We start from the raw sequence: 27,581 nt of genomic DNA, 5'->3' as shown, positions 1-27,581 counted from the left end.
AGATTATTTATTTTTAAATTACATTCCAGGTTATTTATTTAAGTCGATCATCCCATTTGAAGAGGCATTTCTTAATTAGCTGCACATGCATGTTGGGAAGAGTATTGGACAGTAATACTGGGCCAGCCGTTATTTTTAAAGAAAAGATTATTACACTAGCTAAGTTAGATAATGTAAAAGCTAAAACAATTCGCTAGGTATGGTATGTTTATGCTTCATTTATTCTTTTTAAATGCTTTTACATGCTAAAGAAGCTAAAATTGCTATGAAATATATTTATGGAATAGTTATGCAAAATTGGAGGGGGGAAGAAATAAGCACCGAATGTAAGGGCATAGAGATATACTGACCCTGTAGAATAAATGTGAAAGCAACAACCACCTTTGACGAAGTGGAATATGTGGATATCATTAACACTGGCTACCAAAGCTGTATGTGTTGTAAAGTAATACATCAACACCATGTTTTATGGCAGTTCCCAGTGTTCCATCCCTAAATAACTAGGCCCAAGTATCAAACAGTTGAATGGTCAGTTATTAGATTTATATAGTAGCAGGCTGACTAGTGCACTGATTTTTAATGCTCAAACATTTTATTGTAGACAAATTTAATCACTGAAAAGTGTGCAGCAATATACAGGGTCCTTGAAAGGGCACTTTCTAATCAAAATACTGAAGAAGAGAACATGTATTTATAGTTGCCATACTGCACAGACACATTAATGACATTTATTATGATAAAGAAGACTATGCGACTGTTATGGCTTTAAGTAGCATTGCAAACAAAGCTACCACTAGTTTCTGATGTTAATCAATGTAGAACAAAAGAAGTCTGATTGCCATAAAAGTACCTGGAAACCCAAAGATGCATACTGTTGATGCAGTGACTCTTAGTGTATCGAATAGAACATCTCCAAGGGCAATTTGTCATTTAAAGCATTTGCTTTTGGATCATTGTTTTTAAAAAGAGGAACAGCTGTTTTTAGCGTAGTGTGCGAAAACATTACTTAGCCCTTCCAGATGAATCAATAAAACTAATTTGCATTTGTTCCTGCAAAATGTTGTGCATAAGCACAATAAAATCCAATTTAGCAGTCACAGCAACTCAGGATGCTTATGAAATATGGCAACAGTTCCATGTATCAAACAATTGTTAACACCAGCTTGCCAGACAGAAAAATTCCCCACTGAATGGCTTGTCATACAGTTGCCAGACATGTTTCCCTTTTATGTATGAACAAGTTACACTTACATATTACAACTAGTATTCTATAAAGCCCATTTTAGTAACCAACAGTAGCATAGTAACTTCGCAGTAAGGTGCAGGTAGAGAGTTGCCAAAACTTTTTTATGCATTGTATGTGATTATAGTGTTTATAATTTTCCTTTTTGTTAAAGTGATTAAATCGGGGGCATAGGAAGATTAATGTTGAGTAGCTATTACATAGAAGTACCTTAATGCTATTTCTCATTCAGACTCAGATGGTTATCAAATCCAAATCTGTATTTTTCTCTCTTGATTCTTTGGAAACAATCCGAAATCTTCAAAAATATGCCTGGTTTTCATACTGAAGTTGTAAGCATATGTAACTTTCATCACTGTTAAATAGTTAAAGCATTTGAAGTGCAAGTTGGTCAGTGTTGTAAGGTAAAACCATTAATCTAATAGGAAAGCAAAACTATCCAAGTAATAACGCCAGGTTATTACTTTCACAGTAATAACGCCAGGTTTCTCCTTACATTGCTACTAAATTTAAAAGTGGTTTACAGGCACATTAACTAGCTGTGAAAAATCCATCAGTGGATTTCTATAGTAGTTGTACACAAGAAAAACAAGATTAAGATAAGGAACAGGTCAGAATTGAATTTTTGTCTGTTCTAGATTTTGTACTGCTTCTGCATGGTTAGCCACCATAGCATGAAGGGAAGATATAATACAACTTTACTCTGACCCAGGCATAAAAATAATCTTAAGTATTTTGCTAGGCATAAACCTACAGTACATCAACTGTATGTTAGAGGTCACTTTACATGATATAGGAAATTAAATCACTTTCTTGGGACTATTAAAACCTGCTGGAACTTTGAAAGCATTAAATGTGATGGTAAAACAAATCTGATTTCAGAACCATATAACTATTAAGTCCAGACTTGGTCATAGTTGACAGCTTATGCATTCAAATAAGCTAGAGGCAAGTTAGGCATGAGTAATATATGCCACCAATTTCAATTATTATATCTCAAGGATGACATAAACTTGGATCCAACCTCATGACAGCTTTTTCCATGCATTGTTTGATTTAGATCCTTAACAATCTCTCTAAATTGATGAAACTAAAGATACAGTACAAAAGCTTGAACATGTTCAGCTGCAATAAATCAAAGCACAAGATTCACTGAAGTATAAAGATGGGAAGAAATGGCACTTAGAGGAGGATCTCACTCCTGATCAAATGTTCAACTGTATTTCAGTCATTTGCTCTTAACATGTGCTATTTACCTACCCCCTTCACAGAAAAAACTAAGTTATCATAAAAGCTGATTAAAGTATTTCATAAGTTATAAAATGAAAATCATATTTCACATTATCTATCCATGCTAAGAGTTATATCCTTTTTAATAGATTGTCATAAAGATGCAAGTTTTCTTTTGAGAAACAGCTAGCCTTTTGACTGCTGCTTTGCCAGGACAGGTTCACAGCATTTGCAAGAAATCCATTCTCAAAGCTCTTTTTCTTAGCAATTACACAATGACCAGCTGTTTGTGAAGGCATTTCTTAAGAACTATTCAGTATAAAAATGCATTGCATTACAAGTGAAGAATACAACTGTGCTCCAATGTGATAGCCATCCAGCTTAGGATTTGGGTGCAAATGCATCAGTGAAAAAAACTGTCCTAGAACGGAAGGAATTTCTGCACCTGAAGCTGTAATTCAATTTTCATTTTAGTTATTGGATCTAGATATACCTTCTCTTCTAACAAGTAGGCCCAAGTTCCAGTTTAAATACTCAGAGTGGTAGGCAGTATAATTTTGTCATGGGACTTATACTACTTCAGTGTACATTCCAAGCAGAAAATACAGTTGGTGGGAGGAATTCTCATTTAATGGTTTACTTGATTCTGACTCAAAGTTTTGAGCTGATTCTGTAGGTAACACATACGTGTAATATCAGACAATAGCAGGCACACAGATTCTAGCCAGTGATTCCATGTGAACCCTGAAAAGCAGAGAAGGAAACAAGTGGCAACTAGCCTGCTTAATTTAATTCACGAGACTCAGAATGGAAGCAGTAGAGATGCACACTGTATCTTTTTAAAAGCCTGTTAGGTAGTGGTTGTAATTAGGAGACAGCAGCCCTAACCTCTGTGTATAACAAGACCAAACAAGGATATTAAGATTCACATCCCAAATTAATATTTAACTTCAGATGAAATATTCTGTGTGGTAATCAGATTTGAGTAGGCTAGGAAAGATCATGTCAGTAACTCATGGCTAGAGATTGTTTGACCAGCAAGATCAACTGTTCAAGTGTCTCAAGACGTCAGAATGGGTTAGACTGTTTTCTGCAGTCATTTCAGAGAAATGGACTTGGCAACAAACAAGGTGGCAGGTACAGCTACAGCGAAGGTGTAAGAAGTCTGCGAGTCTGAATTCCTTGGTTGCCAAACATCAGATGTGGGTTGAACTTATACCTAAAGGAAAAAAGGGTTAGAGAGAAGAAATATAAGAAAAATCTCACAGGCCTGTCAAAAAATCTCAGTACACAAATGCACATAAACAAATCTCTTGAGTTCTGAACATAAATGTACTGTAGTGTAGTAGTTAAATGTCCTGGAAGACTGAGTTCTAGTCCTGCCTTAGGCACAAAGCCAGCTGGGTGACCTTGGGCCAGTCACTCACTCTCAGCCCTAGGAAGCAGGCAATGGCAAACATTTCCACTTCTGGAAATGTTGCCAAGAAAACTGCAGGGACTAGGCCAGGCAGTCCCATAAAATGAAGAGTTAGAAAACGCCATATTTGGCGGAACGTGGTCCATTAAATCAAAGTTTCATTGCAGTCCTAACAATAACCATACGCCCCATTTACAGTGCTTTTGATCTAAAAATGTTTATAGCTGCCTGCATATGCAGCAAGAGAGATGAAATGTGTTTATTATACATTTATATATAATTAAATGTATAGAACCACCCAATTCATACAACTCTGGGCAGCATACAATAAAAACAGCCAATACAAAATCCCCATTAGGATAGCAAGGCCAAATAAAAACAAAAACAAATCAGGCCCAATAATAAAAAGGCATTTAAAAAAACTTCATCCCAAGGCCTGGGGAAAGAGCCAGATCTTCAAGGCTTAAGGGCAGCAGGGCCAGGCACTATGAGCCTTTGAAAGGATGCCATCCTAGAAGGCAGGTGCCAAAACAGAAGACATGCTTCCTATGACCATCAGGCGGCATTGTTTCAAGGACAGAACTCAGCATGTCAAAGCCGCTGGGTCTTACAGGGCAGGTAGTGACAATGGGAGAAAGGCAGTCCTTCAAACAACCAGGCCCTAATTGATGAAGGGTTTTATAGATCACAACCAACGCCATGAATCTCACTCAGAAGAACACTGGTAACTAGTGCACTCATGCAGCAAAGGTGTCACATGGGTCTATCGAGGCACACTCATAACTGCCTGCAGAGCCACATTCTGGATCAGTTGCAGCTTCTGAGTGCTTTTCAAGGGGAGCCCCACAGAGAATGCATTGCAATAGTCCAAGTGTTTGGTGATTTAAGACATAAGTGACTGTGAGGAGCGAGTCCCAGTCCAGGAAAAACTAATAGATGTACCAGATGAATCTGGCAAAGGCCTTCCTGGCCACAACTACCACCTGCTCTTTGAGCAGGATCTGAGACTCCAGGAAATCCTCCAAAATGCACACCAGTTCTGTTTAGGGAAGTGCAACCCATCTAGAACTAAAGATGGCAGATCCCTCATACAAGAAGAACCGAGAGCCCAAGCAATTCTGCCTTGTCAGAGTTGAGTTAAAACCTGTTCCTCCCCCAATCTTCACAGCTTCCATGCACTGGAACATGATCTTAATAGGATTACTTGGTTGGCCTGGGGTTGAGATGTACAACTGAACCTCAACAGCATATTGATGATGATTGGACATAATAACTGAAAGTATACATTTACCCTGGATCGAAGACTCCTGGTGTGCGGCAAGTTGTTCCAGAACAGGACTGCAACATCATTAGCCGATAATTCATTTTTTCTAAAATTTCTTGATCTATTGTTTTTTCAATATTAGTAATCTGATGTGGATCTGCAGTCAGGTTGTAAACTTCAACAAACACCTTCATGAAAGCAAAAGCAATGCTATTAGAAATACTCAGTACATTGACAAATCATTGTGAAAGTTTCTTCAGAGCTCTAACATCTTATTATCCTACCTTAGTGAAGTTCAGTCAACTGAAGCAGATTTTTTTTCATGAATGGAAAGCCTAGCCTTAGGTCTGATTTAGAAGTTAAAAGTAATCTAAATTTTAATTTACTCATTAAAGGTAAAGGTACTCATTCACTGAAAGGTATTAAAAACAGAAGCCTGAAAAAAAAATGGGTAGCTTTAACAAACAGGAGAAAGGTGCTCTGTTCACACAAAGTTCAAAGTGCTTTCCCAACCAATTTTTGAAGCATGCACAGCCCTAGTAAATACATAAGATTTAGACTTAAGGTACCAAAATAAAGCATATTAATACTATTAGGAACAATACATTCATGTAAGATTGAAACCATGGTGTGGGTACAATTAGGGTGGCCTTTCTCATGCCCTCATGGTAGCAACTCCAGGCCTCTGAAAATGCTAAATAGAGGATTGGAACTGCAGATGCATCTTTTCAGACACGAACTGAAATTTAATTTTCTACCTTAACTCTGAATTTATCATTTATTGCCTTGAATAAGCCCAGTGCCTCCACTGTTCATAATGACATCCACAGTGAGAATATAATTTAAAGCTGCCTATATAGATTACACATGCTGATCTCAGTCTTCCCTCAGCTGTAAAGAAACTAGCTGTTTAAGTCAGAACAGTCCTTCACCAAATATTTACTGCTAATGTTGGTAGCAGTTGGTAATCAGTACAGGATTTCAAAACTATGTGAGAAATGCATAGTCAGTTACGTGGGTTCTAGCTGTGCTGTATAAAGTACATGACAACCTAATAGAATATTACAGCAATATAATGGACTACTAACATTTATATCTATGATCAGTACTAGAATGGTACATGGCTGAAAGTCATTTTTGTGAGAAGGAATTAGCGGTATGACGTATAACAGGAAGATAAATGTGGGAATATTTACTAGAAGAGAATTCAGATGACTATGCTCTTTTCTCCTCACAAAATATCTGTTATCTCTTTATTGGAAAGGTTCAGCTTGGAAAGCAAATCACTGCATTTCATAAGCCTCTTGAGGCAAAATAGCTGATCCTATTTTTGAGACACAGAACAAGTTTTTCAGTAAGTGCTAATGGCTACTGTACTTCTATCTTTTACAGACACAGATCTTAAAAACCTCTGGAAAATATCTTTTTAGAAATGTGTCTTGCTACTTTCCAGTTACTAAAATAAATAACTCTTATAAATCCAAAGCAGCCTTAGAAATCTTTGTAGCTGTTTAATTATAGTAAACTCCAAAATGAATGTGATGATTTTGTAAATAAATCCAGTAAGAGATCATATGGAAAACAGCTGATCATCCTGATTTTTTTCTGCATGCATTTTAAGATAATTTAGGCTTAATTCAGACCATCGTTAATTGCAGAAGTACTGTATTTTCCATGTGTGATAAATATATGAAGAACTACCATTAATATAGAATTGCAAAAATACCTCACGGTCATCAAATTCACAGTACTGCAGATCCCATGAAGTCGATAGCGTCCTTACACATGCATAAGTATTGTTATACGCATCTTCACAAACACAGTCTGGAAAACAATGCTATAAAAATAGCTAAGTGTTAGAACAGTTTGCAGTCTCAAATAATGTAGAATACTTAAACAGCATATTCCTTTGAGTTCAACCCAGAGACTTAATAAAAATGAAATCCAAATTTTATTTTAGTATCCTCTGTTTACAGCCAATATTTGACTATTAAGTATTTCCATACAAACCCATCTCTCTCTACATTTAGGGTACGAAGGATTCTAAAAGAAATGTTACAATTTCAACATTACGTACAGTAACACCAGGCCCAAGGGCAGGACAAGTAGGATCACTGCTGTTATGGCCTTCTCCTTGATATTCAACCAAAACATCTGATCTCCAGGTCTTGTTTATTTCTCCTCTCTACAACAAAAAAGATATTAACAAAGATGGGGATTATTGCTTTTTTGCAGGCTCAGAGACTGTCTAGAATTTAAGTTTCTTTAAGCAAACCATTTCTAGTGAATAAAATTTAGAATACAAATAAAGTCAATAAATATGAAGACCTCTCAGTAATTTCATGATGGACAACTGTTGCCTTTTTCCAATATATATAGCATTATCAAAATCACAACTAGTGAAAAACACATCCATTTACAGATGATCTCACAGATTGCTCAGCTGTACATAGGAGGATGAAGTATTTTGTCCGTCTTGACCAGGGTTCTCAAACTCATGGTGCTCTTCTTAGTTTTCTAGGATCTCAGACAAAGTTCTACTGCATCACTTCAAACCTGCTCAGTTTAAATAGAAGCTATCCTTTCTACATGTGAAGTATATTGCTTCAAACCAAGCTGTAAAACAATTCATTCCTACCAGTATTGACAGAAAGGCACGTGTGAAAATAGTAAAAGAAGATTTATCATTATAATCCATTATAGTTATACTAAGGAACCCTTAGAGCAATTACCAGAATAACTACATAATTTGTGTACTTACCAACAGTGGTAACAATGACATTCCATCCATCTGGGTTTTATTGAGATCATAGCCTGCAATATCTAAAATAGTAGGACCCAAATCAATGTTCGCCACAAGCATCTAGAAGGCAATGAGAATATTACAGATTTTCCAAATAAAACAATTAGAATGTTACAGATTTTCCAAGTAATATTAAAATGAAGTGTATATATGGCTGTGCGTATCTATATGTATATGCAGAGATTAAGAATATTTAGTTACCATGTTAGCCTTTATTGGACTTTATGAGATAGAAAGACTTTACCTACATTTTGAAAAACTAGAATAAGTATTGCCAAAACTGCGGAAGTAACAGAACTGAAAACTTAATTTGCTGCTTCCATTTGTGATTTACCTGTATAATCTCCAGCTAAAATTCCATATCAGTGGACACTGTCACTTTAAAGTTTAGCTCTGATAACTGGCCATATGAGATTAAATAGCCAGCTTTTTTGTGTGTGTTTTTTTAAGCATAGAGAACAATGTTTCCCAACCTATTTTCCTGGGACCACTAGCAACTCAGGAGGTTATTGTGACAAAATAGACTTGTGAGGTTTTGGCATCCTCATTTGGAAACTCATGAGATTTTGGTTTCTGGACACAAACCTGTAAATTTCAGGTGAGAATTCTGATATCCTCTAAGTTTTAGTTATCTCTTGAGATTTTCTACTAAGAAAATAATGCCAGTGGTCATGTTGCTGTGGTCCCACAAATGTTGCATGATTCCTGGGTTATGCAGAGGCCCTACCGTTGTTTGATGATAACATAGTGGTACACATAGAGAAAAAGACTTGAAGCCATTGCCTCAGAAGGTGAACACTCCATTTTACATAAACGGAGTAGTTGTGTAGTAATTCATTTATTATCCTATCCTTTCCCCATTCTTAATCATGAACACATGCTTAAGGATTTAAAGATGAGGTCCATTCCAGTATACACAAAATATATAAAAATAGAAGCAAGAGTGAGAGAAAGAAAAGTCAGGGAAATGAAGAGGTAAGGAAATCAGTTCCATATCATATATACTGTATCAATAAGCCCTTTATTTTCTGCTTCGTGAATATAGGCAGTCTTGTGGTTAAGTAAGTTTGCATTTATTCATGATACTCATTTAGGACAACTCATTTGAGTACATGCAAAAGAATGCATCTGCAAAAACAAAACAAAACAAAACGTGCTATTTATGACCCTAGCCTTGGTCCATATTCATTCTTTCATCGTAGAAGTTCTCAGACTGCAGGTTGTGAGCCCTCTAAAGGCAATAAAATTAAGGAGTTTGCGTCCTAGGGGTTGCCAGCCCAGACCAAGTTGTGGCACGTCTATAGCTTGTGGCCTGTACATCCAAAGCTGAATTATTTCAGAGCTCATTTGTACCCTGATTGGACAAGTCAACAAAAAAGTCAGCATTTTGTCAGTTGCGGCTATTAAGGGCAAATATCAATCCAAAATAATGTGTAATTAGAAATGAGAGTGGCTATCTCAAAAATAAAACCTGTATTTCAGGAATTAAGCAAAGCTAGTCAAGCTTATACTTAAACTACAAAATTAAAAACTATGGTTTTAAGTTAATTTCTTATTTTATAAAGTTGCAAGGTTCTGTCTATCTGATATTGTCATGAGTACTGATGGCGAGCTGGAAGGGGCCTCTATCCAGGGGGGAAAACGCATGCGTAGTACTGAGGAATTAAGCAGCCATTCAAAGAGAGACAGATCAGGCCCGCCTTGACTTTTGGGGTTTATCTGTCTGGGTTCTTCCCACGCTTCTTTAGTTTGTTAGGATTCTGTTTTATGTAGCAGTAATAAACACTAGAGACCTGCTCCTCGTCTCAGCGTGATTTCTGACTGTTAGGACAGATATACAGATTAAAATTGAATTATTAAAAGTGGTACATTTGTTTCTCACTCAACTCTAACCCAATAAAATAATTAGCTTTATTAATGGGAGGATGGTGTCCAACAAATTCATTTATAATTTTAGGGGGTTGCAGCCCTACAAAGTTTGCGGACTGCTTTGTTCATACAGTTTATCCCTTACAGCAGTAATGCAATGTTCAGGCTTGGCTTGTAAATAGAAAACTTATCCAGCCACCCATGTGAATAACAAGGGCTTACAAGGACTAGATGAGATGCTTTCTAACAACTTTTTTAAAATACCTGGAGGATTAAGATAAATGTGAGTAGCTTCTACTGTTTTTCACCAAGCAGATTCAGAAGCAATTACTATTTGATAGCTTTACCCGCTCATGTACATAAGTTTTACATACAGTTTTACTACTCACCTCTTATGCACCCTATTTCTATTCAAAATATCTCTCATTCTCATTAATTACACTCAACATACAATATATATTTTGGTACCATACAGTGTTGTTCTCAAGGGAAATTATACCTTGTTCGTCTGGTTGCGTTTGATTCCTGGACCTCGAACAAGCAATGGAACTTTAATATCAAATTCATACAGCTGCCGTTTGTCAATAGGCAAAGAAAACTGGCCTACAAATAAAGAGAGCAGAAATTCTATCACTCGTGACTCTCAAGAAATTCTGAAGCAGAATATGGCTAAGTACTTCATTCTTCAGAAGTTGGTTTGCAAACTACTTTTCTACTTAATCTATCTGATCTTCATAAAATATTTTTGATTAGTTGCTCATCCGTTGGCTTTAAATCTAGAGCTTCCAAATGAGAATATCTCAAGGGGAGCACATATGACCATCTAAGTTGAAATCAAATGATGTCTAAGGATACAAGTCTGTATTATTTCTCTCCCCAAAAATATCACATTTTCTAAAGTTCTCCAAATGTATGCCTGGAACTGCTAAATTAATTCTAGGATATTTTATATATAAATATATATATTTACCTGTATGAAATCCATTGTCTGATGTGTAAAAAATATATGTATCATCCAGCTCTCCATGAAATTCCAGATTCTTCACAAGTTTTTCTATTAGATCATCCACTGACAGAAGTGTTTGCCATCTACATAGGAACAGGATTGTTCTAGTTAAAATGCAAAACACTTAACAGCATTTCACATCTCACAGAAGACATTAGCTGAGTTCACACTTTGTACAAAGCCATGGTTTATTTAGCTTTTTTCTGAAATCAGCAAAGGTCAAGTAAGTACTGTCACCTAAGCAGGCCAAAACCACTTTTTAAAAGTTCTTTTTAAAAGTTTTATATGATTTGCTCAATAGTAATAGCACTCAGCTGAAACTCAGGAAAATCTTTTACTTATTGCTAAAGAGCAACATACCATGACATGCTGCCATATTTCACTACTTAGTATTCCCATCAATGGAAGTAAGCAAACCAGAAGGGAAAATTTTAGTCTTAAAACAGGAGCTCCAGTTCAGATGTGTTACTCCATTAACTAGGAATAATCTGAAAATAGTATTTGTAGTTAGTTTCCATTTCTGAGTTTGAGAATGCAGGAGGTTCAGTTCAGGCATAATGCTTAACTTGAGTCTCTGGCTAATTTCAAGTTACTTTAAGTCAGGTTTCCCAGCCTAGCACTTCCTAAAATTTCTGGACTTCCTAAACTACAAGGGCACCAAATTGCAGAAAGCTAGTTCACAGCATGTACAAGCTGGGATTAGAAAAGGAAGAGGAACTAGGGACCAAATTGCCAATATCCGCTGGATAATGGAAAAAGCCAGGGAGTTTCAGAAAAACATCTATTTCTGTTTGATTGACTATTCTAAAGCCTTTGACTGTGTGGACCATAACAAATTGTGGCAAGTTCTTAGTGGTATGGGGATACCAAGTCATCTTGTCTGCCTCCTGAAGAATCTGTATAACGACCAAGTAGCAACAGTAAGAACAGACCACGGAACAACGGACTGGTTTAAGATTGGGAAAGGACTATGGCAGGGCTGTATACTCTCACCCTACCTATTCAACTTGTACGCAGAACACATCATGCAACATGCTGGGCTTGAGGAATCCAAGGCTGGAGTTAAAATTGCTGGATGAAACATTAACAATCTCAGATATGCAGATGATACCACTTTGATGGCTGAAAGCGAAGAGGAACTGAGGAGCCTTATGATGAAGGTGAAAGAAGAAAGTGCAAAAGCTGGCTTGCAGCTAAACCTCAAAAAAACCAAGATTATGGCAACCAGCTTGATAACTGGCAAATAGAGGGAGAAAATGTAGAAGCAGGGAAGGACTTTGTATTTCTAGTTACGAAGATTACTGCAGATGCTGACTGCAGTCAGGAAATCAGAAGACGCTTAATCCTTGGGAGAAGAGCAATGACAAATCTCGATAAAATAATTAAGAGCAGAGACATCACACTGACAACAAAGATCCGCGTAGTTAAAGCAATGGTGTTCCCTGTAGTAACATATGGCTGCGAGAGCTGGACCATAAGGAAGGCTGAGAGAAGGAAGATCGATGCTTTGGAACTGTGGTGGTGGAGGAAAATTCTGAGAGTGCCTCGGACTGCAAGAAGATCAAACCAGTCCATCCTCCAGGAAATAAAGGCAGACTGCTCACTTGAGGGAATGATATTAAAGGCAAAACTGAAATACTTTGGCCACATAATGAGAAGACAGGACACCCTGGAGATGATGCTGATGCTAGGGAGAGTGGAGGGCAAAAGGAAGAGGGGCCGACCAAGGGCAAGGTGGATGGATGATATTCTAGAGGTGACGGACTCTTCCCTGGGGGATTCTGGGGGTGTTGACGACCGACAGGAAGCTCTGGCGTGGGCTGGTCCGTGAAGTCACAAAGAGTCGGAAGCGACTAAATGAATAAACAACAAAGTTCACAGCAATCAAGTTGAATTAATAGGTCAGTGTGCATGAATGTATGTAGCATTATATGTTAAAAGAGCTGTTGAGACTTACTAAACTTTTTTGAAAATGATTTCATATTATATTCCATAAAATCTACAGCCAGAAAATATAACTAAGCTATAATCAACCCTTGCATACTACCTATCTGGAGGAGAGATCATAGCTTCACAATTAGTTTTGTACTAGGATTGTAGGCTCTGTTTTTCCTTTTTGAAGCTGCTCTCTAGTTCAGCAAACATGCTGAGACAATAATAATTTGGAGAACTTTTGTAAAGTTAGGATGGATGAAGGATTGCTTTTCATAAGTACTATCAGCTTTATGCTTTCTAAGTTTAATTTCTCTATCAAAGCAATAATCTGTAGCTTTGTACAAGCTTTTCTTTGATTTTGCAAAAAAAAAAAAAATCCTGTAAGTTTGTTTCCTACCTTTTCCTAAAAGCATCATCTAGAAATCGTATGGAAGAATTTGTCATTGGAGTCTTTGCTTGTCTGATAAGCCAATGTTTGTCCTGTAAAATATTATTAAAAAATGAGATAAATGTATTTAATTTTTAATCAACATTACATAAGATACCAATTCCAGTTAAGATAATGCGCACACAGTACAAATTTTATACAAGTCTACTCTGAAGTAAATGCCACTGAATTCAGTGTGGCTTGCTCTCAGTAATTAGGTATAGAAAGGGTAGAACCCTTAGCTAGCCTATGTATTTAATGCAATCAATGAATTTCAAGCATCTTTTCCCAAATAAAAATCTGGCTGACACATTCTGGCATTTGTCCAATTTCAGTAGTGGCTATTGCTTAAATTACAACCCTCATACTTGAAAAGACCAAAGGAAAATTGAGCACCAGAATTTTCCATGAAGCTACACTGTCTTCTGCCAAGTTGTTGTACTGATGTTTCTTCTACAAAGAAACCTAGATTCAAACATTACGACTCCTAAATTTTTTATTATTTTTATTAGTAAAAGAATATTGTCTGAGGGCAAGCTCTTACTAGGCAGGAAGTAACACCAAATATTGTAAAGCACAAGACCTTGAATTAGAGGAACAGGAAAAACAAAACAAAACATTACGCAGTGTAAAATGAAGAGATGTAATTCTCCTCATCTCATGAAGTAGAACACCAAATGGCCTTCCTTTTCATCTAGAATCAGAACAGAAGGCACCAATCTAATCTGGAGTTGATATGATTTGTCAAAACAAAATGTGTGTCACAGTTCGCTAACCATATCCATTTTATTGCAAAGTACAGCATAGATCGGCATATTCAAGGGAAATAGCCATCCAACCACAACTGAAAGATAAATTATTTCAGGACAGTTTGCATCATCTTGTTAATAAATGCCTTAATCTTACTTCATAATCTTCAAGCTATATATGGATAGGATCAAATTCTAACTAAATAATTGGTGTCATTTGCTTACAATGCAATCTTATACATATATACTGAAAAAGCCCCTTGAGTTTAATTATCTTCTCAAATAAGAAGGCAAAAGGTGTCAGCGTTAGAGTCAGATAAAAATTTTTTTTAAAGCATCTACACACATTGTCTTAGAAATGAGAAAGATGAAACATGCTTTAGGTACAGATTAATACATTCATGTCCAAATGCTAGGTAACAGGATCTACACAAAACTGTTAAAATAAATTAGTCAAAAGAACAAAGTATAGAGAGTCATATGCATCAGGTGGCGAAAACTGAAATGAAGAAGTGACAAAAATATGTAATATAGTGGGAGAATGTACAGTGTAAACAAAACCTGAAAAATTAAAAAAAGAATTTTGCTACTGCATATATTTTATGCTTTGAGGTCATAAAATTAAAGCTGAGATTTAATAGACCTCATTAAAGCAGAGATCCATTAAGAATACCTTACAAACACTAATAATATCTGTAAAAGATCTAGAATCCATACCTTTCCATGGATATTGAAGTTCTTGTTTCTTGGAGCACTAATATTCTCAAAACTCTTCTTATACTGAGGAGCAGCTATCCAAGGTGAGTGTGGTGCTGGAGTTGCTATCATCATGAAAAATGGCTCAAAGCTGGATTTATGTTCCAGAAAATCCAAGGACATATTGGCCTGAAAGGAAATGCGTATTAATTTATCTTCTTATCATACCAAATCGGAACCAGGTATTTCTAAGGGAATAATTTAGAGAGCCAGTTAGAACCCAGGAGACAGAGAGTTCTAGTCCTGCCTTAGGCATGAAAGCCAGCTGGGTGACCTTGGGCCAGTCACCCTCTCAGCCCAACTCACCTCACAGGGTGGTGGTTCTTGTGGGGAAAATGGGAGGAGGAAGGAGTATTAGGTATGTTCCATGCCTTGAGTTATTTATAAAAAATAATAAAGGTGAGATTTAAAAAATCTTAAAAAATATCTCAAGTTACAAATTCACAAAGCATTACATTTATTTTAAGGTTCTTGTGTTTTTATATTTTTGTTTACATAAAATACTGAGTAGCATTAGAAAATATTTGCCACATTCTTAATCTGAGGGATTAAGCCCATGGTCATGCCTTATCAGTGATGGCTCCTGCCTTTGGAACAGCCTACCCCCAGATAGTTGGTTCACCCTCTCATTCCTATATTTTCAAAGAGCTGTGAAAACATGGTTTTTCAGAGAAGTATTCAGGGGATGCCTCAAGTATTTGCTGCCTGAATGGGTGACAGCCTAGGGCAGGGGTCCCCAAACCCTTCAGCTCACTGACCCCTCCATGAAGTTTCAGATTATTCATCCACCCCCCAAAATTTATATGAAAATAATGTAATAACTACTTTAACTAGTAGTACTATCAACAACAACAACAGCAACAATAATAATAGAGAAAACTCAAGGCTGCTCTTGCTGGCAGCTGACCATTCAACCCTGGATAACACTGTCTGGCTGCTAGCCACCTCACCTTCAGGTCTAGGGACTGGTGTGGCCCTCTACAGAGACCTCAAAAGATTAATTGACCCCAATCAACCTTCCTTCGTTTATTTTAAAAGAACTTTATTAACCTTCCATCATTTACTGATTCCCAGACATTTACTGACCCACTTTTGACCCCCAGCCATTTATCAATCCCTTGGATAGTCTCATTGCCCCTTGAGGATCGATACTGATTACTTTGGGGAACCCTGCCTTAGGGTGGTCTTGTTATGGTTATGTTACAGATTTTCTATGTTATAATGTTATGTTGTTAACTGAAAACTGCTTGGAATCTTTAGAAACAGAATGGCATAAAAGCCAAATAAATAAATAAATAAATTTCAACACTTTTAGAGCATTCCTTCAAGCCACAAGGAGAATAATAATTTACTGTCCAATTATGAATTTTAATTACCTTATATTAAGGGACATATTACAAAACACTGAAGCCTTTGAATTCATTTTCAATATGTAATTTTAATGTTTGAACCATTTGTAAAAAAAAAAGTTTTTTGATAACAACTTGCTTTTTCCTTTAGTTGGGAGTAATATTGGGTGTAATTGATTTATATCCTACCTTTAGTAGAAACAGATTCTATAGAAGGGGGTATGCCCCATTCACTCTCCCTACACATCCATAAAATATGTTAAAGAAAGTCCTCCAATCCTAAACAGCAATCTGATAGTGAGCAGAGGGAAAAGAAAGTCCTGCAATAGTAGTAAAAGACTGCTAAGATTGCTATTAGATTTCATCTGTTCTCATTTCTTTCATATTTGCTTATATGCTGCATGTATACTTTTCTGAGCCTCTGCATCTTGTTAGCAATTAATAATGGGACTATCATGCCTTCCCAAATAAACAGGAGGAAGGGATGACTTGATTTCTGGGGACTATAATCCTTGCAGTTTTCTTGGCAACATTTTTTGGAAGTGGTTTGCCCTTGCCTTCTTCCTAGGGCTGAGGGAGACCGACTGGCCCAAAGTCACCTGGCTGGCTTTGTGACAAAGGCAGAACTAGAATTCATGGTCTCCCAGTTTCTATCCCAGTGCCTTTAACTACTACACCAAGAAAGCTCTTAAAAAATGGTAAATAGGCAATATATTTGTTACCAAAAATAATTTTAATAACCCCCAATGCATAAAACATGGATAACTGAAATTAATATGCTTTCAGGTAAAATTAAGGCCACATTTGCCAATCTTGTAATGCCAAATTGTTTTCTATTTTTAAAAAAAGGTTTTATAAGTTGTTTTAAATTTCCAGGATAAAAATCACTAGGCAATGGTAAGCCTATATAAATCATAGCCATTTCAAAACATGTCATGATCAATTGCTCCTTATTTAGGAGCATTCTATGTTAATGGTAAGGACTTAAACTGGTATTGTTATAGCTCAGTATAATTTGAGCTTTCTGTTAACTTTATTACTTCCCTACAATACAGCACATATGTAGAATAATGATGTCAGCTGCTTAGTCTTTCATGCTAATTTTTGTTCCTGTTAACAGACATAAGCAGTTCTATCTAATCTAACTTTAAAAGAACAAATGATAGTTTTAGGACATTTTCTTTGTTCCACAAAGTAAGATAAACAGGGTGAAAAAATACAGCCTTGTCGTATTCCTTTCCCAATTATGAACCAATCAGTTGTTCCATATCCAGTTCTAACTGTTGCTTCCTGGCCTGCATACAGGTTTCTCAGGAGACAGGTAAGGTGGTCTGGTACTCCCATCTCTTTAAGAAATTGCCAGAGTTTGTTGTTATCCACAGAATCAAAAGCTTTAGCCTAGTCAATGAAGCAGAAGTAGATGTTTTCTGGGAACTCTCTTGCTTTCTCCGTAAGAATATATTTACTCTCAGGATTTTATCCTGCTCATTGTACTGTGAACAATTTGAGCAATATGCTATTTCCAGACAGACAGACATATTAGGACTGTATAGCAAAACAGTGTTCAATGTCAACTTAAGATTGATAAATGTATTGTGGCATAACCTTAGAGGGACTACAATCTAATCAGATACACTGTAATCTGTGCTTAAGAAATTTGTTAGCCTTTTTTGGACATTCAACATGCTACTAGAACAAGCAAAAATGGAATATACCAAAACTAGTTGAAAAATTCTTACCAGTACATCTGTGAGATAATCCACAGTGTAGTTCTCACCATGCCTACGTGCTTTTCCATTTACTGAAAGTGTGTAGTTATAATATTTGGAATTTTTTTCCTAGTGTTAGAAAATAAAAATCCAGTGTTTATGCACAGGAAAGAGTCAACATAGAACAACAAATCAATATTCTTTAGAATTTTGGTTTATTGAATCAAATTCTGATATATGCAGTTCAATTACTCCCACTTGGCTTGTCACATTATGAATACAGCCCTAGGGTTGTTTCTCCCTCATTATCTAGAATCTTACCAATCAAGAATAAATACTATCTAATGAGCCTGGCCTTGAGCAAATCAAACTAAGGCTACCAGTTTAGATATAACATTAAACATACTGCAGAGAGATATTTCCAATTTAACAATTACCACTAGCAATCAGAACGCATCTACCAATATATTTATTTAATCTGGAGAAGCCAGAATTCTTACAATCTTGCCTAAATTAGTCCCATGGGACAGATGTTGACATAACTGTCTCTAAATTAGAAAAAAGCAAGTTTAAGTCATAGCAGGTATCAGCCTTAAATATTATTTATATATATATATATATATAGGTAAAGGTAAAGGTTTCCCTTGACGTAAAGTCCAGTCGTGTCCGACTCTAGGAGGCGATGCTCATCTCCGTTTCTAAGCCTTTAGAGCCGGCGTTGTCATAGACACTTCTGGGTCATGTGGCCAGCATGACGACTCGGAACGCCGTTACCTTCCCGCTGAAGCGGTACCTATTGATCTACTCACATTTGCATGCTTTCGAACTGCTAGGGGAGCAGGAGCTGGGACGAGCAATGGGAGCTCAACCCGCCGCGCGGTTTCGAACCGCCGACCTTCCGATCGACAGCTCAGCGGTTTAACCCGCAGCGCCACCGCGTCCCATATATATATATATGTTGTTGTTTATTTGTTTAGTCACTTCCGACTCTTCGAGACTTCATGGACCAGCCCACGCCAGAGCTTCCTGTTGGTCGTCAACACTCCCAGCTCCCCCAGGGACAAGTCCGTCACCTCTAGAATATCATCTGTCCACCTTGCCCTTGGTCGGCCCCTCTTCCTTTTGTCCACCACTCTCCCTAGCATCAGCATCTTCTCCAGGGGGTCCTGTATTCTCATTATGTGGCCAAAGTATTTCAGTTTTGCCTTTAATATTGTTCCCTCAAGTGAGCAGTCTGCCTTTATTTCCTGGAGTATGGACTGGTTTGATCTTCTTGCAGTCCAAGGCACTCTCAGAATTTTCCTCCAACACCACAGTTTTCCAAAGCATCGATCTTCCTTCTCTCAGCCTTCCTTATGGTCCAGCTCTCGCAGCCATATGTTACTACGGGGAACATCATTGCTTTAACTATGTGGACCTTTGTTGTCAGTGTGATGTTCTGCTCTTAACTATTTTATCGAGATTTGTCATTGCTCTTCTCCCAAGGATTAAGCGTCTTCTGATTTTCTGACTGCAGTCAGCATCTGCAGTAATCTTCGCAACTAGAAATACAAAGTCCTTCCCTGCTTCTACATTTTCTCCCTCTATTTGCCAGTTCTCGATCAAGCTGGTTGCCATAAACTTGGTTTTTTTGAGGTTTAGCTGCAAACCAGCTTTTCACTTTCTTCTTTCACCTTCAACATAAGGCTCCTCAGTTCCTCTTCGCTTTCAGCCATCAAAGTGGTATCATCTGCATATCTGAGATTGTTAATGTTTCTTCCACCAATTTTAACTCCAGCCTTGGATTCCTCAAGCCCAGTATGTCACATGATGTGTTCTGCGTACAAGTTGAATAGGTAGGGTGAGAGTATACAGCCCTGCCGTAGTCCTTTCTCAATCTTAAACCAGTCCGTTGTTCCGTGGTCTGTTCTTACTGTTGCCACTTGGTCGTTATACGGATTCTTCAGGAGGCAGACAAGATGACTTGGTATCCCCATACCGCTAAGAACTTGCCACAATTTGTTATGGTCCACACAGTCAAAGGCTTTAGAATAGTCAATAAAACAGAAATAGATGTTTTTCTGAAACTCCCTGGCTTTTTCCATTATCCAGCAGATATTGGCAATTTGGTCCCTAGTTCCTCTGCCTTTTCTAAACCCAGCTTGTACATCTGGCAATTCTCGCTCCATGAATTGCTGAAGTCTACCTTGCAGGATCTTGAGCATTACCTTACTTTCATGTGAAATGAGTACCACTGTTCGATAGTTTGAACATTCTTTAGTGTTCCCCTTTTTTGGTATGGGGATATAAGTTGATTTTTTTCCAATCTGATGGCCATTCTTGTGTTTTCCAAATTTGCTGGCATATAGCATGCATTACCTTGACAGCATCATCTTGCAAGATTTTGAACAGTTCAGCTGGGATGCCGTTGCCTCCTGTTGCCTTGTTATTAGCAATGCTTCTTAAGGCCCATTCAACCTCACTCTTCAGGATGTCTGGCTCTAGCTCACTGACCACACCGTCAAAGCTATCCCCGATATTGTTATCCTTCCTATACAGGTCTTCTGTATATTCTTGCCACCATTTCTTGATCTCTTCTTCTTCTGTTAGGTCCTTGCCATCTTTGTTTTTGATCATACCCATTTTGGCCTGGAATTTACCTCCGATGTTTCTAATTCTCTGGAAGAGGCCTCTTGTCCTTCCTATTCTATTGTCTTCTTCCACTTCTGTGCATTGCTTGTTTAAAAATAATTCCTTATCTCTTCTGGCCAACCTCTGGAATTTTGCATTTAATTGGGCACATCTCCCCCTATCACTGTTGCCTTTTGCTTTCCTTCTTTCTTGGGCTACTTCTAGTGTCTCAGCAGACAGACATTTTGCCTTCTTGGTTTTCTCTTTCTTTGGGATGTATTTTGTTGCCGCCTCCTGAACAATGTTGCAAACTTCTTTCCATAGTTCATCCGGGACCGTATCTACTAAGTCCAGTCCCTTAAATCTATTCTTCACCTCCACTGCATATTCCTTAGGAATATTAGTGAGCTCATAACTAGCTGATCTGTGGGCCTTCCCTAATCTCTGTAGTGTGATCCTAAATTGTGCAAGAAGTAGTTCGTGATCTGAACTGCAGTCAGCTCCAGGTCTTGTTTTTACTGACTGTATAGATGTCCACCACCTTTGGCTGCAAAGGATATAGTCAATCTGATTTCGGTGTTGTCCATCTGGTGAAGTCCATGTATAAAGCCGTCTCTTAGGTTGTTGGAAGAGAGTGTTTGTTATGCAGAGTGAGTTGTCTTGGCAAAATTCTATCAGCCTATGTCCTGCTTCGTTTTGTTCTCCCAGACTATGCTTACCTGTAATTCCAGGTGTCATTTGACTGCCCACCTTAGCATTCCAGTCTCCTGTGATGAAAATAACATCTCTTTTAGGCATGTTGTCCAGTAGGTGCTGCAGATCCTCATAGAACTGCTCTACTTCAGCTTCTTCAGCATCTGTGGTTGGGGCGTATATTTGGATCACTGTGATGTTAGATGGCTTGCCCTGAATTCGAATTGTGATCATTCTATCGTTTTTTGGATTGTATCCAAGCACTGCTTTAGCCACTTTGCTATTAATTATGAAGGCTACTCCATTTCTTCTGTGGTCCTCTTGTCCACAGTAGTAGATCTGGTGGTCATTTGATGTGAAGTGGCCCATTCCAGTCCATTTCAGTTCACTGACGCCCAGAATGTCTATCTTTAACCTTGACATCTCACCAATAACCACATCCAATTTGCCCTGGCTCATAGATCTTACATTCCAGGTTCCAATGGTGTGTTGATCCTTAGAACATCGGATTCGCCGTTCACCACCAGCACCGTCGGCCGCTAGCTGTCCTTTTGGCTTTGAGCTAGCTGCGTCATCACGTCTGGGGCTAGTTGAATTCATCCTCTGTTCCTCCCCAGTAGCATTTTGACCATCTTCCGACCTGGGGGTCTCATCTTCCGATGGTATACTGACATATCTCTGGTTGTACCGATCCATTTAGTTTTCATGGCAAGAATACTGGGGTGGGTTGCCATTACCTTCCCCAGGGATTGCATTTAGTCTGACCTCTCTGTCATGACCTTCCCGTCTTGGGTGGCCCTTCACGGTTTAGCTCATGGCAACATTGAGGTGCTCAAGCTCCAGCACCACAACAAGGTAACGATCCTTTGCTGAAGATATTGATATATATATATATATATATATATATATTTCATTCATTCATTCATGTATAACAATTATGCAATAAACACATATGTATTATGCCTCTCTTCTTAATAACACCCATCTTTTTGTGGCACAGATTAAGGGGTGCCAGAAAAAATAATATCCTGTCTAAAGCTGCATATAAACTACATCTTTCTTTTATACTTACCAAGGCATACCAAAAACTCCATCCAGGAGGAACATGGCCAAGTCCTCCTGCATCCTCTGCTCCATACTGGAAGAAGAAAAATCTAATATTAAAGGAGCCTCTTTCATCATTTTCTCAACAGAAAACCTTAAGAGTACCCATAGCTGCTCCTAGAAGAGGCTGCAGGAGAGTGTCAAAGCTATCTTATCTAAGAAATAAAAAGTTTTAATGTCAAGTAAATGTCATGGTTTTCTTCATGTATATTTTTTTCAGTTGCAAGAGGTAATCCACAATTTATTAGACCATGTTGAGAATTTGTATATAACTGCCTAACCCCATATAGTCTTACAGGTTCCATAACCATCAAAATATTTAATTATGAGCTTCACTACTAAAGTAGTGCTCATTTGCTTGGTGGGGGGGGACCCTTCTGATGCCCACCTTCCATTCTTTAAATTATATAGCAGGCTCCTAAGAACAAGCAGCTGATCATTCTCCACTGGATGCCACCAAATACACAGCCACTTTTTCTCTCACACACACACATATACAGATATACATACATATATTTATGAGAATTAATCAGACTTTAAAATAAGGCAATTCAGCTAATTCCCACTGGTTATGTTTCTTCAGTCTTGTATTAAGTACTGTATGAATTTTAAGTATCCCTGGTCTCACACTGATACATACTCGAATTTTATAGCTTAAGTTCCAGGAGCATGATTTCCCATTTCTTATAGTATCTTTTTTTTCTTTTATAATTTTAATTCCTTGACTATAATGTCAAGGAATATGTAAAACTATGCAATTTGTACATGAATCTAGATTAATCCAAAGAGATTCTGTTTGCCTTTTGCTATCAGCCAAGGAAGTGGTATGTGGGGCCTAGGGTTGCTATCATGTGGTTGCTTTTTAATTTTTATTATTTTAATGACATTTTTATGCATGCTGCCCAGAGTTTTGAAACTGGATGGGGTATGAATTGTGTAAAAAAATAAATGTGTCAGCAATACTTGCTCATTAATTTTTAATTCTGAAACAATCCTAAATAATGTTGCCACATGTGTTGACCTGTTACAGATTAGATCTGTAGACTATCAAAGTTATGCTATTGTTCAGTTCTTGCTTCTCAAGTATTTGTGCAAGTCTAAACTTGCAAACTGACTATTAGCTTATAATGTAAGATACTAGCAAGAATGTTTAGACAAATTAATACATTAGCTGCTATAATGAGAATCATAAATGCAGTGTTTTATGAGAAAAATTAAATAGACATGAAGACCTATAAAATACTGTCCTTTAACTCAACTCCTGGGCATCCACACTGGATGTCAAGGTGTCTTCTAAACCCCATGCTGAACTACATTTATATTTGGAACAGTTTTTATGGTTTATCATCAAGAAAGAAAAAGTACTAGAAATGCTATTCTGCATCAGTTACTCCATGAAGTAACAGCTGCTGACCAAGGGGACTTCCTAAACAATCAGCCAGCCCAGAAAGTTCTGGAAATGGCATGAAAATGTCATTAAATTGCAATGATCCCTACAGTGATTGGTTCTCGCAGCCATCTGTTATGCGGGAGTTATGCAGGACTGAATGGCTCTTGCTATTTCAAGACTGAGGATGAATATCATGTTCGAGATTCCTTTTCAGACAAATTCTGTTCATATTCCTTGATATATTTTTATATATGCAAAAACCTTTAAAATGGATATTTCAAGCAATATGTAAATAATATATATAAATATACCTCATTCAAGTATTTTCCAGCAAAAAATGTTTGATAGCCACACTCAGACTTGAGGAGAGCTGGAAAGGTATATGGCTCCTGAATCTTCTGCCAGGATTTGCTGCTGCAATTTCCTTCCAAAGTATTATTCACCACATGATGATTATGTGGATATTTTCCTGTCAAGATGCTGGCTCTACTAGGACAGCACAGTGCACTGGGTACATACTATATGACAAAGTTAAAGATTGTAGAAATAAGTTAGGTAGTACAACAACAATTTTCTACATTTTGGTCTACCTAACTTTTAATAAGCAAATTAACGTAAACAAACTGATTGGTAATTGAAGTCCTTACAGTTTGTAGGTTTAGTAATTCTTTCCATAAAATTTCTAAAACTACTCTGTCCAATATGCAAATACATTTTACAATATTTGATGACATGAAACAATACACAGGACAAAGTAATACGGCAGCCACCAAAATAATGATCCCACTCTAATATATTTTATTATTTAAATATTACTTTTTGCTTGATATAATCCAGTAATTATTTTAATTTTACATTTAGTGAAAGGTTAGAACAAGAGAATCACAATTTCCAACATTACTGAAATGAACAAAATCTTTATTGTGAAGATATTTTACAACACAGGAAATAAGAGTTAAACATGTCACGTTTTTAAGGAATATTTTAACATTATTTTCCAGTTTACTGCCACACCTCAATTGACTTCTGGTACACCAACTTTCACAAGGCAATAGAACACAGCAGTTCAAATCATACTGCTAATTAGTTAGACCAAAGCATTGTCTAAATTGCAACATCTTCAAAAAATATTGAAACATCTTTAAAAGGAGATCTGAGTTATATTTTGAGCATTGGAAGAGATAGTGTTCTCTCACATGTCTTAAACAACCTAATTTATGATGCTGTTTGGGTTTGTATAATCATAATACTTGTACTCTAAGTCTCCTAACAATCTCTCCCAGTAGTTTGAGATGTAACCAGCAGGAAGGTTACGTCCAGCATTATGGGATAGTATATGTCAAACATCAAGAAATCCACACAGATACACTTTCTCTCCCCACCCCCTCATTATCTTTGTGACTAAATTTCTAGGAAGGACAAAAACACAACATGCATACCCTGCAAGCCCTCTTCCCACCACACCATTCAGGCCAAAAATATTATGAAGACAATGTGTATCTCCAAACAATATAAAAAGGAACATCAAATTCACTTTTAGTCTTTGTTAACAGTTTAAGTATCACACAGATGATTATACTGTAAACATACAGAAGGTCCATAATTAAGTAAAAATTACCAAGTAAACTTTGATGTTGATAGAAATCAAAGAATCTAATAAGACAATGCCCAAGCCTAACAAGTAGCCAAAATAGTTTTCTCTGGTGTTGCCTAGCTAGAAAATAAACATTTTCCCCAACTTCCTCTTTTTACAGCGGCAAAACACTAGGGTGGCAATTCTCCATAATGACACCACAGTGATTTCAGTATACAGCACCTAGGTTTAAATACTGAGAAATATTCCACTTAAAAAATAAAATATCCCCCAGCTCTCTGATCATTCACAGTCTTTTCTAAAGGTTCTACAGCTCTATAATATCCTTTTCAAATGAGAAAATCAGAACAGTATCTACAGATAAGCAAGCTAGTTGACTGTGCCAGAGAACTGATGGAATACTAAAACAAAAGTTCTGCCCAGCCCTTTCCATGCCTTTAATTAATCATGCCTTGTGTCAGTTTTTATCCTCTGTCTTTTCTCCTTTTCCTTTAGCTATCCTTACACCATCACTTTTGCAAAATCTGCACGAAGTATGTACTTACTGCATTTGAGAAAGTTATGCCCATTTCTGCAATAAGAGCATTGGTCTTTTTCAAAGGTGTCTGAAATAAAGGAAATATATAAAGAACTACAGTTTATAGAATGGAAGATTTTATGGCTGCAATCTTATGACGACCTATTAAAGAGTAAATATCATTAAATACACTAGAATTTTTCCCAACCGCACATTTTGAGGAGCTGCATATACAGTGTTCCAGCTAAGCCAGAATTGTTTGCTGATGTTGCATGCTTTGATCTTCAACAATAAAACTTTATAAACATTGCAGACTGAGAAGCCAATATTGTTTTATTATTACTGAAATCTCAAAAACAGAAATAAATTATTCCATTATACTACAGTATATTAAATTCCTGCACCAAAAACCAACTGATTTCTGCTTAGAGATATTGTCTTTAAGGAAAAAAAAAACAAGCATAGAGCTGCAAAGCAGCTGCCATTAACATATTACAACAGTGGAATCTTTATATCCTAATTAACTGATACAAAATATTCCACTGAAATAATTCTTTTAATGTGAAACACCTGTGCTTAGCTCAATCATTTATTAGCAATGAAAATAGTACATAGTATATGTACACCTGTTGGAAAATATATTTTAGAAAGATGTCATTCACTGCTAATTGTGGTAGGTCATTCAATAAATATTAAGGACTTTTAAATCTTTCCAGTTTCTCTGGAATCTAGTTTAAAATATTCAAAGATTACTTCAGGACTTAGTATTTTAAGTAGCATGAGCCCCCAAGCTGAAGCACAGAGCAGATACTGTTTAATCCCCATTAAATCAAGGTATATAATAATGAGGCTTTCTATTTATCCCAAGCCCTGAGGCAGAAAATCCCATAAGCACCTCCGCTAAGGAATAAGAGCACAACCCATAAATTAATTTCCTTCCTTTTCAGATCACTCAGAATCAGCTGTTGCAAATGTGCTGCTTAATTCTAGGGCTGCCCCATTATATACCAAACGATATGACTTCGGCCCAAGCCTTCTTCCCTATTCAATGTTTTCTATACCATCTGGGGAGTGTGAAACTGTCTAGACTTAATTTGATTGGTTCCATTACAGGGGCATTTCACTTTTGGGCCACTATAGCTACAACTCTTTTTTAAGTACAGTAATTCTTTAATTCCCTTTCTGGAATAGAGAATCAAACACCAAGTCTAATTGGTGGGGTTCTCTGCTGCTCCCTTGATTGCCCACTAATTCAAAGCAGGGCCAGCTTCAATCCTCAGCATCCCCAGGCTGACCTCGCACACGATAACTTCCTCTATCCAGGAAGTTCCAGGTTGGAGCAGGCTCAATTCTCTTCCCCACTTCCCTTTCTGCACCGCTCTTATTCATGCGTTTACTCAGAACTGGGTCCCACTGTGGACTCCCTCATCTGCAAACCTCCAGGAACGCAGAGGAGGGAGTAGCATGAACGTATTAAAAGGGCCGCTCCGTGAGGTTGTTCCAGAGCGCTTCCTCCCCTCCCTCAACGATGACGGGACTTTTCTGCCCACCCTTCACTACCGCATCGGAACCTCTTGCAGACACCTCGCACTCCCCGCTCCGCGAGGGTCCATCTCCCCCCGCCCAGTCAGGCACGCGCCACACGACGCCGGGAGCAAGAGCACGGCTACCATTCCCCCCAAGTAGACGTCCTGGTCGTCTGTCAGAATCAGCACCACATTGGACTTGCGCGCCCCGCTGAGACCGGCTGTCCCTGCTTCAGCGCCGACCCGAGCGGTGGAACCGAGGGCCAGCAGGAAGAGCAGAGGCCGGGCGAGAGCGGCGGAGGCTCGAGCCATCCTTGCATCCGAGGAAGACGCGAAAGGAGGCAAAACACCGGACCGCGCAAGAGAGTCGCGAGACGAGGAGGCGTGGCG

At 37.7% G+C, this 27,581-nt stretch overlaps 1 protein-coding gene across 1 annotated transcript; it reads right to left on the bottom strand.

Annotated features, from left to right (window-relative positions):
- Positions 1-570: 570 nt before the first annotated feature.
- Positions 571-27,578, bottom strand: GNS (glucosamine (N-acetyl)-6-sulfatase). Its single transcript, XM_063309248.1, has 14 exons — positions 27,336-27,578; positions 25,694-25,753; positions 23,866-24,072; positions 22,133-22,198; positions 17,788-17,886; positions 14,661-14,828; positions 13,165-13,247; positions 10,797-10,915; positions 10,326-10,429; positions 7,916-8,017; positions 7,232-7,339; positions 6,881-6,991; positions 5,182-5,342; positions 571-3,692 (listed from the first exon to the last, which is right to left on the bottom strand). Exons 1-14 carry the CDS (start codon positions 27,501-27,503, stop codon positions 3,617-3,619), a joined length of 1,632 nt encoding a protein of 543 aa, XP_063165318.1. The 5' UTR covers positions 27,504-27,578; the 3' UTR covers positions 571-3,616.
- Positions 27,579-27,581: the final 3 nt, after the last annotated feature.

Source organism: Candoia aspera, chromosome 7 (genome assembly GCF_035149785.1).
Source record: "Candoia aspera isolate rCanAsp1 chromosome 7, rCanAsp1.hap2, whole genome shotgun sequence".
Lineage (NCBI taxonomy): Eukaryota > Metazoa > Chordata > Lepidosauria > Squamata > Boidae > Candoia > Candoia aspera.
The sequence above is the reverse complement of the archived record's forward strand: the minus strand, read 5'-3'. Positions and strand labels throughout refer to the sequence as shown.

Excerpts from the sequence above, each read along its gene's own strand:
- GNS (XM_063309248.1), bottom strand. The coding sequence starts at position 27,503 with ATGGCTCGAGCCTCCGCCGCTCTCGCCCGGCCTCTGCTCTTCCTGCTG. Across the intron at positions 13,248-14,660 it reads ACTTCAATATCCATGGAAAG|GACAAACATTGGCTTATCAG; the intron begins GTATGGATTCTA and ends AATATTTTACAG. Across the intron at positions 8,018-10,325 it reads AACGCAACCAGACGAACAAG|ATGCTTGTGGCGAACATTGA; the intron begins GTATAATTTCCC and ends ATTGCCTTCTAG.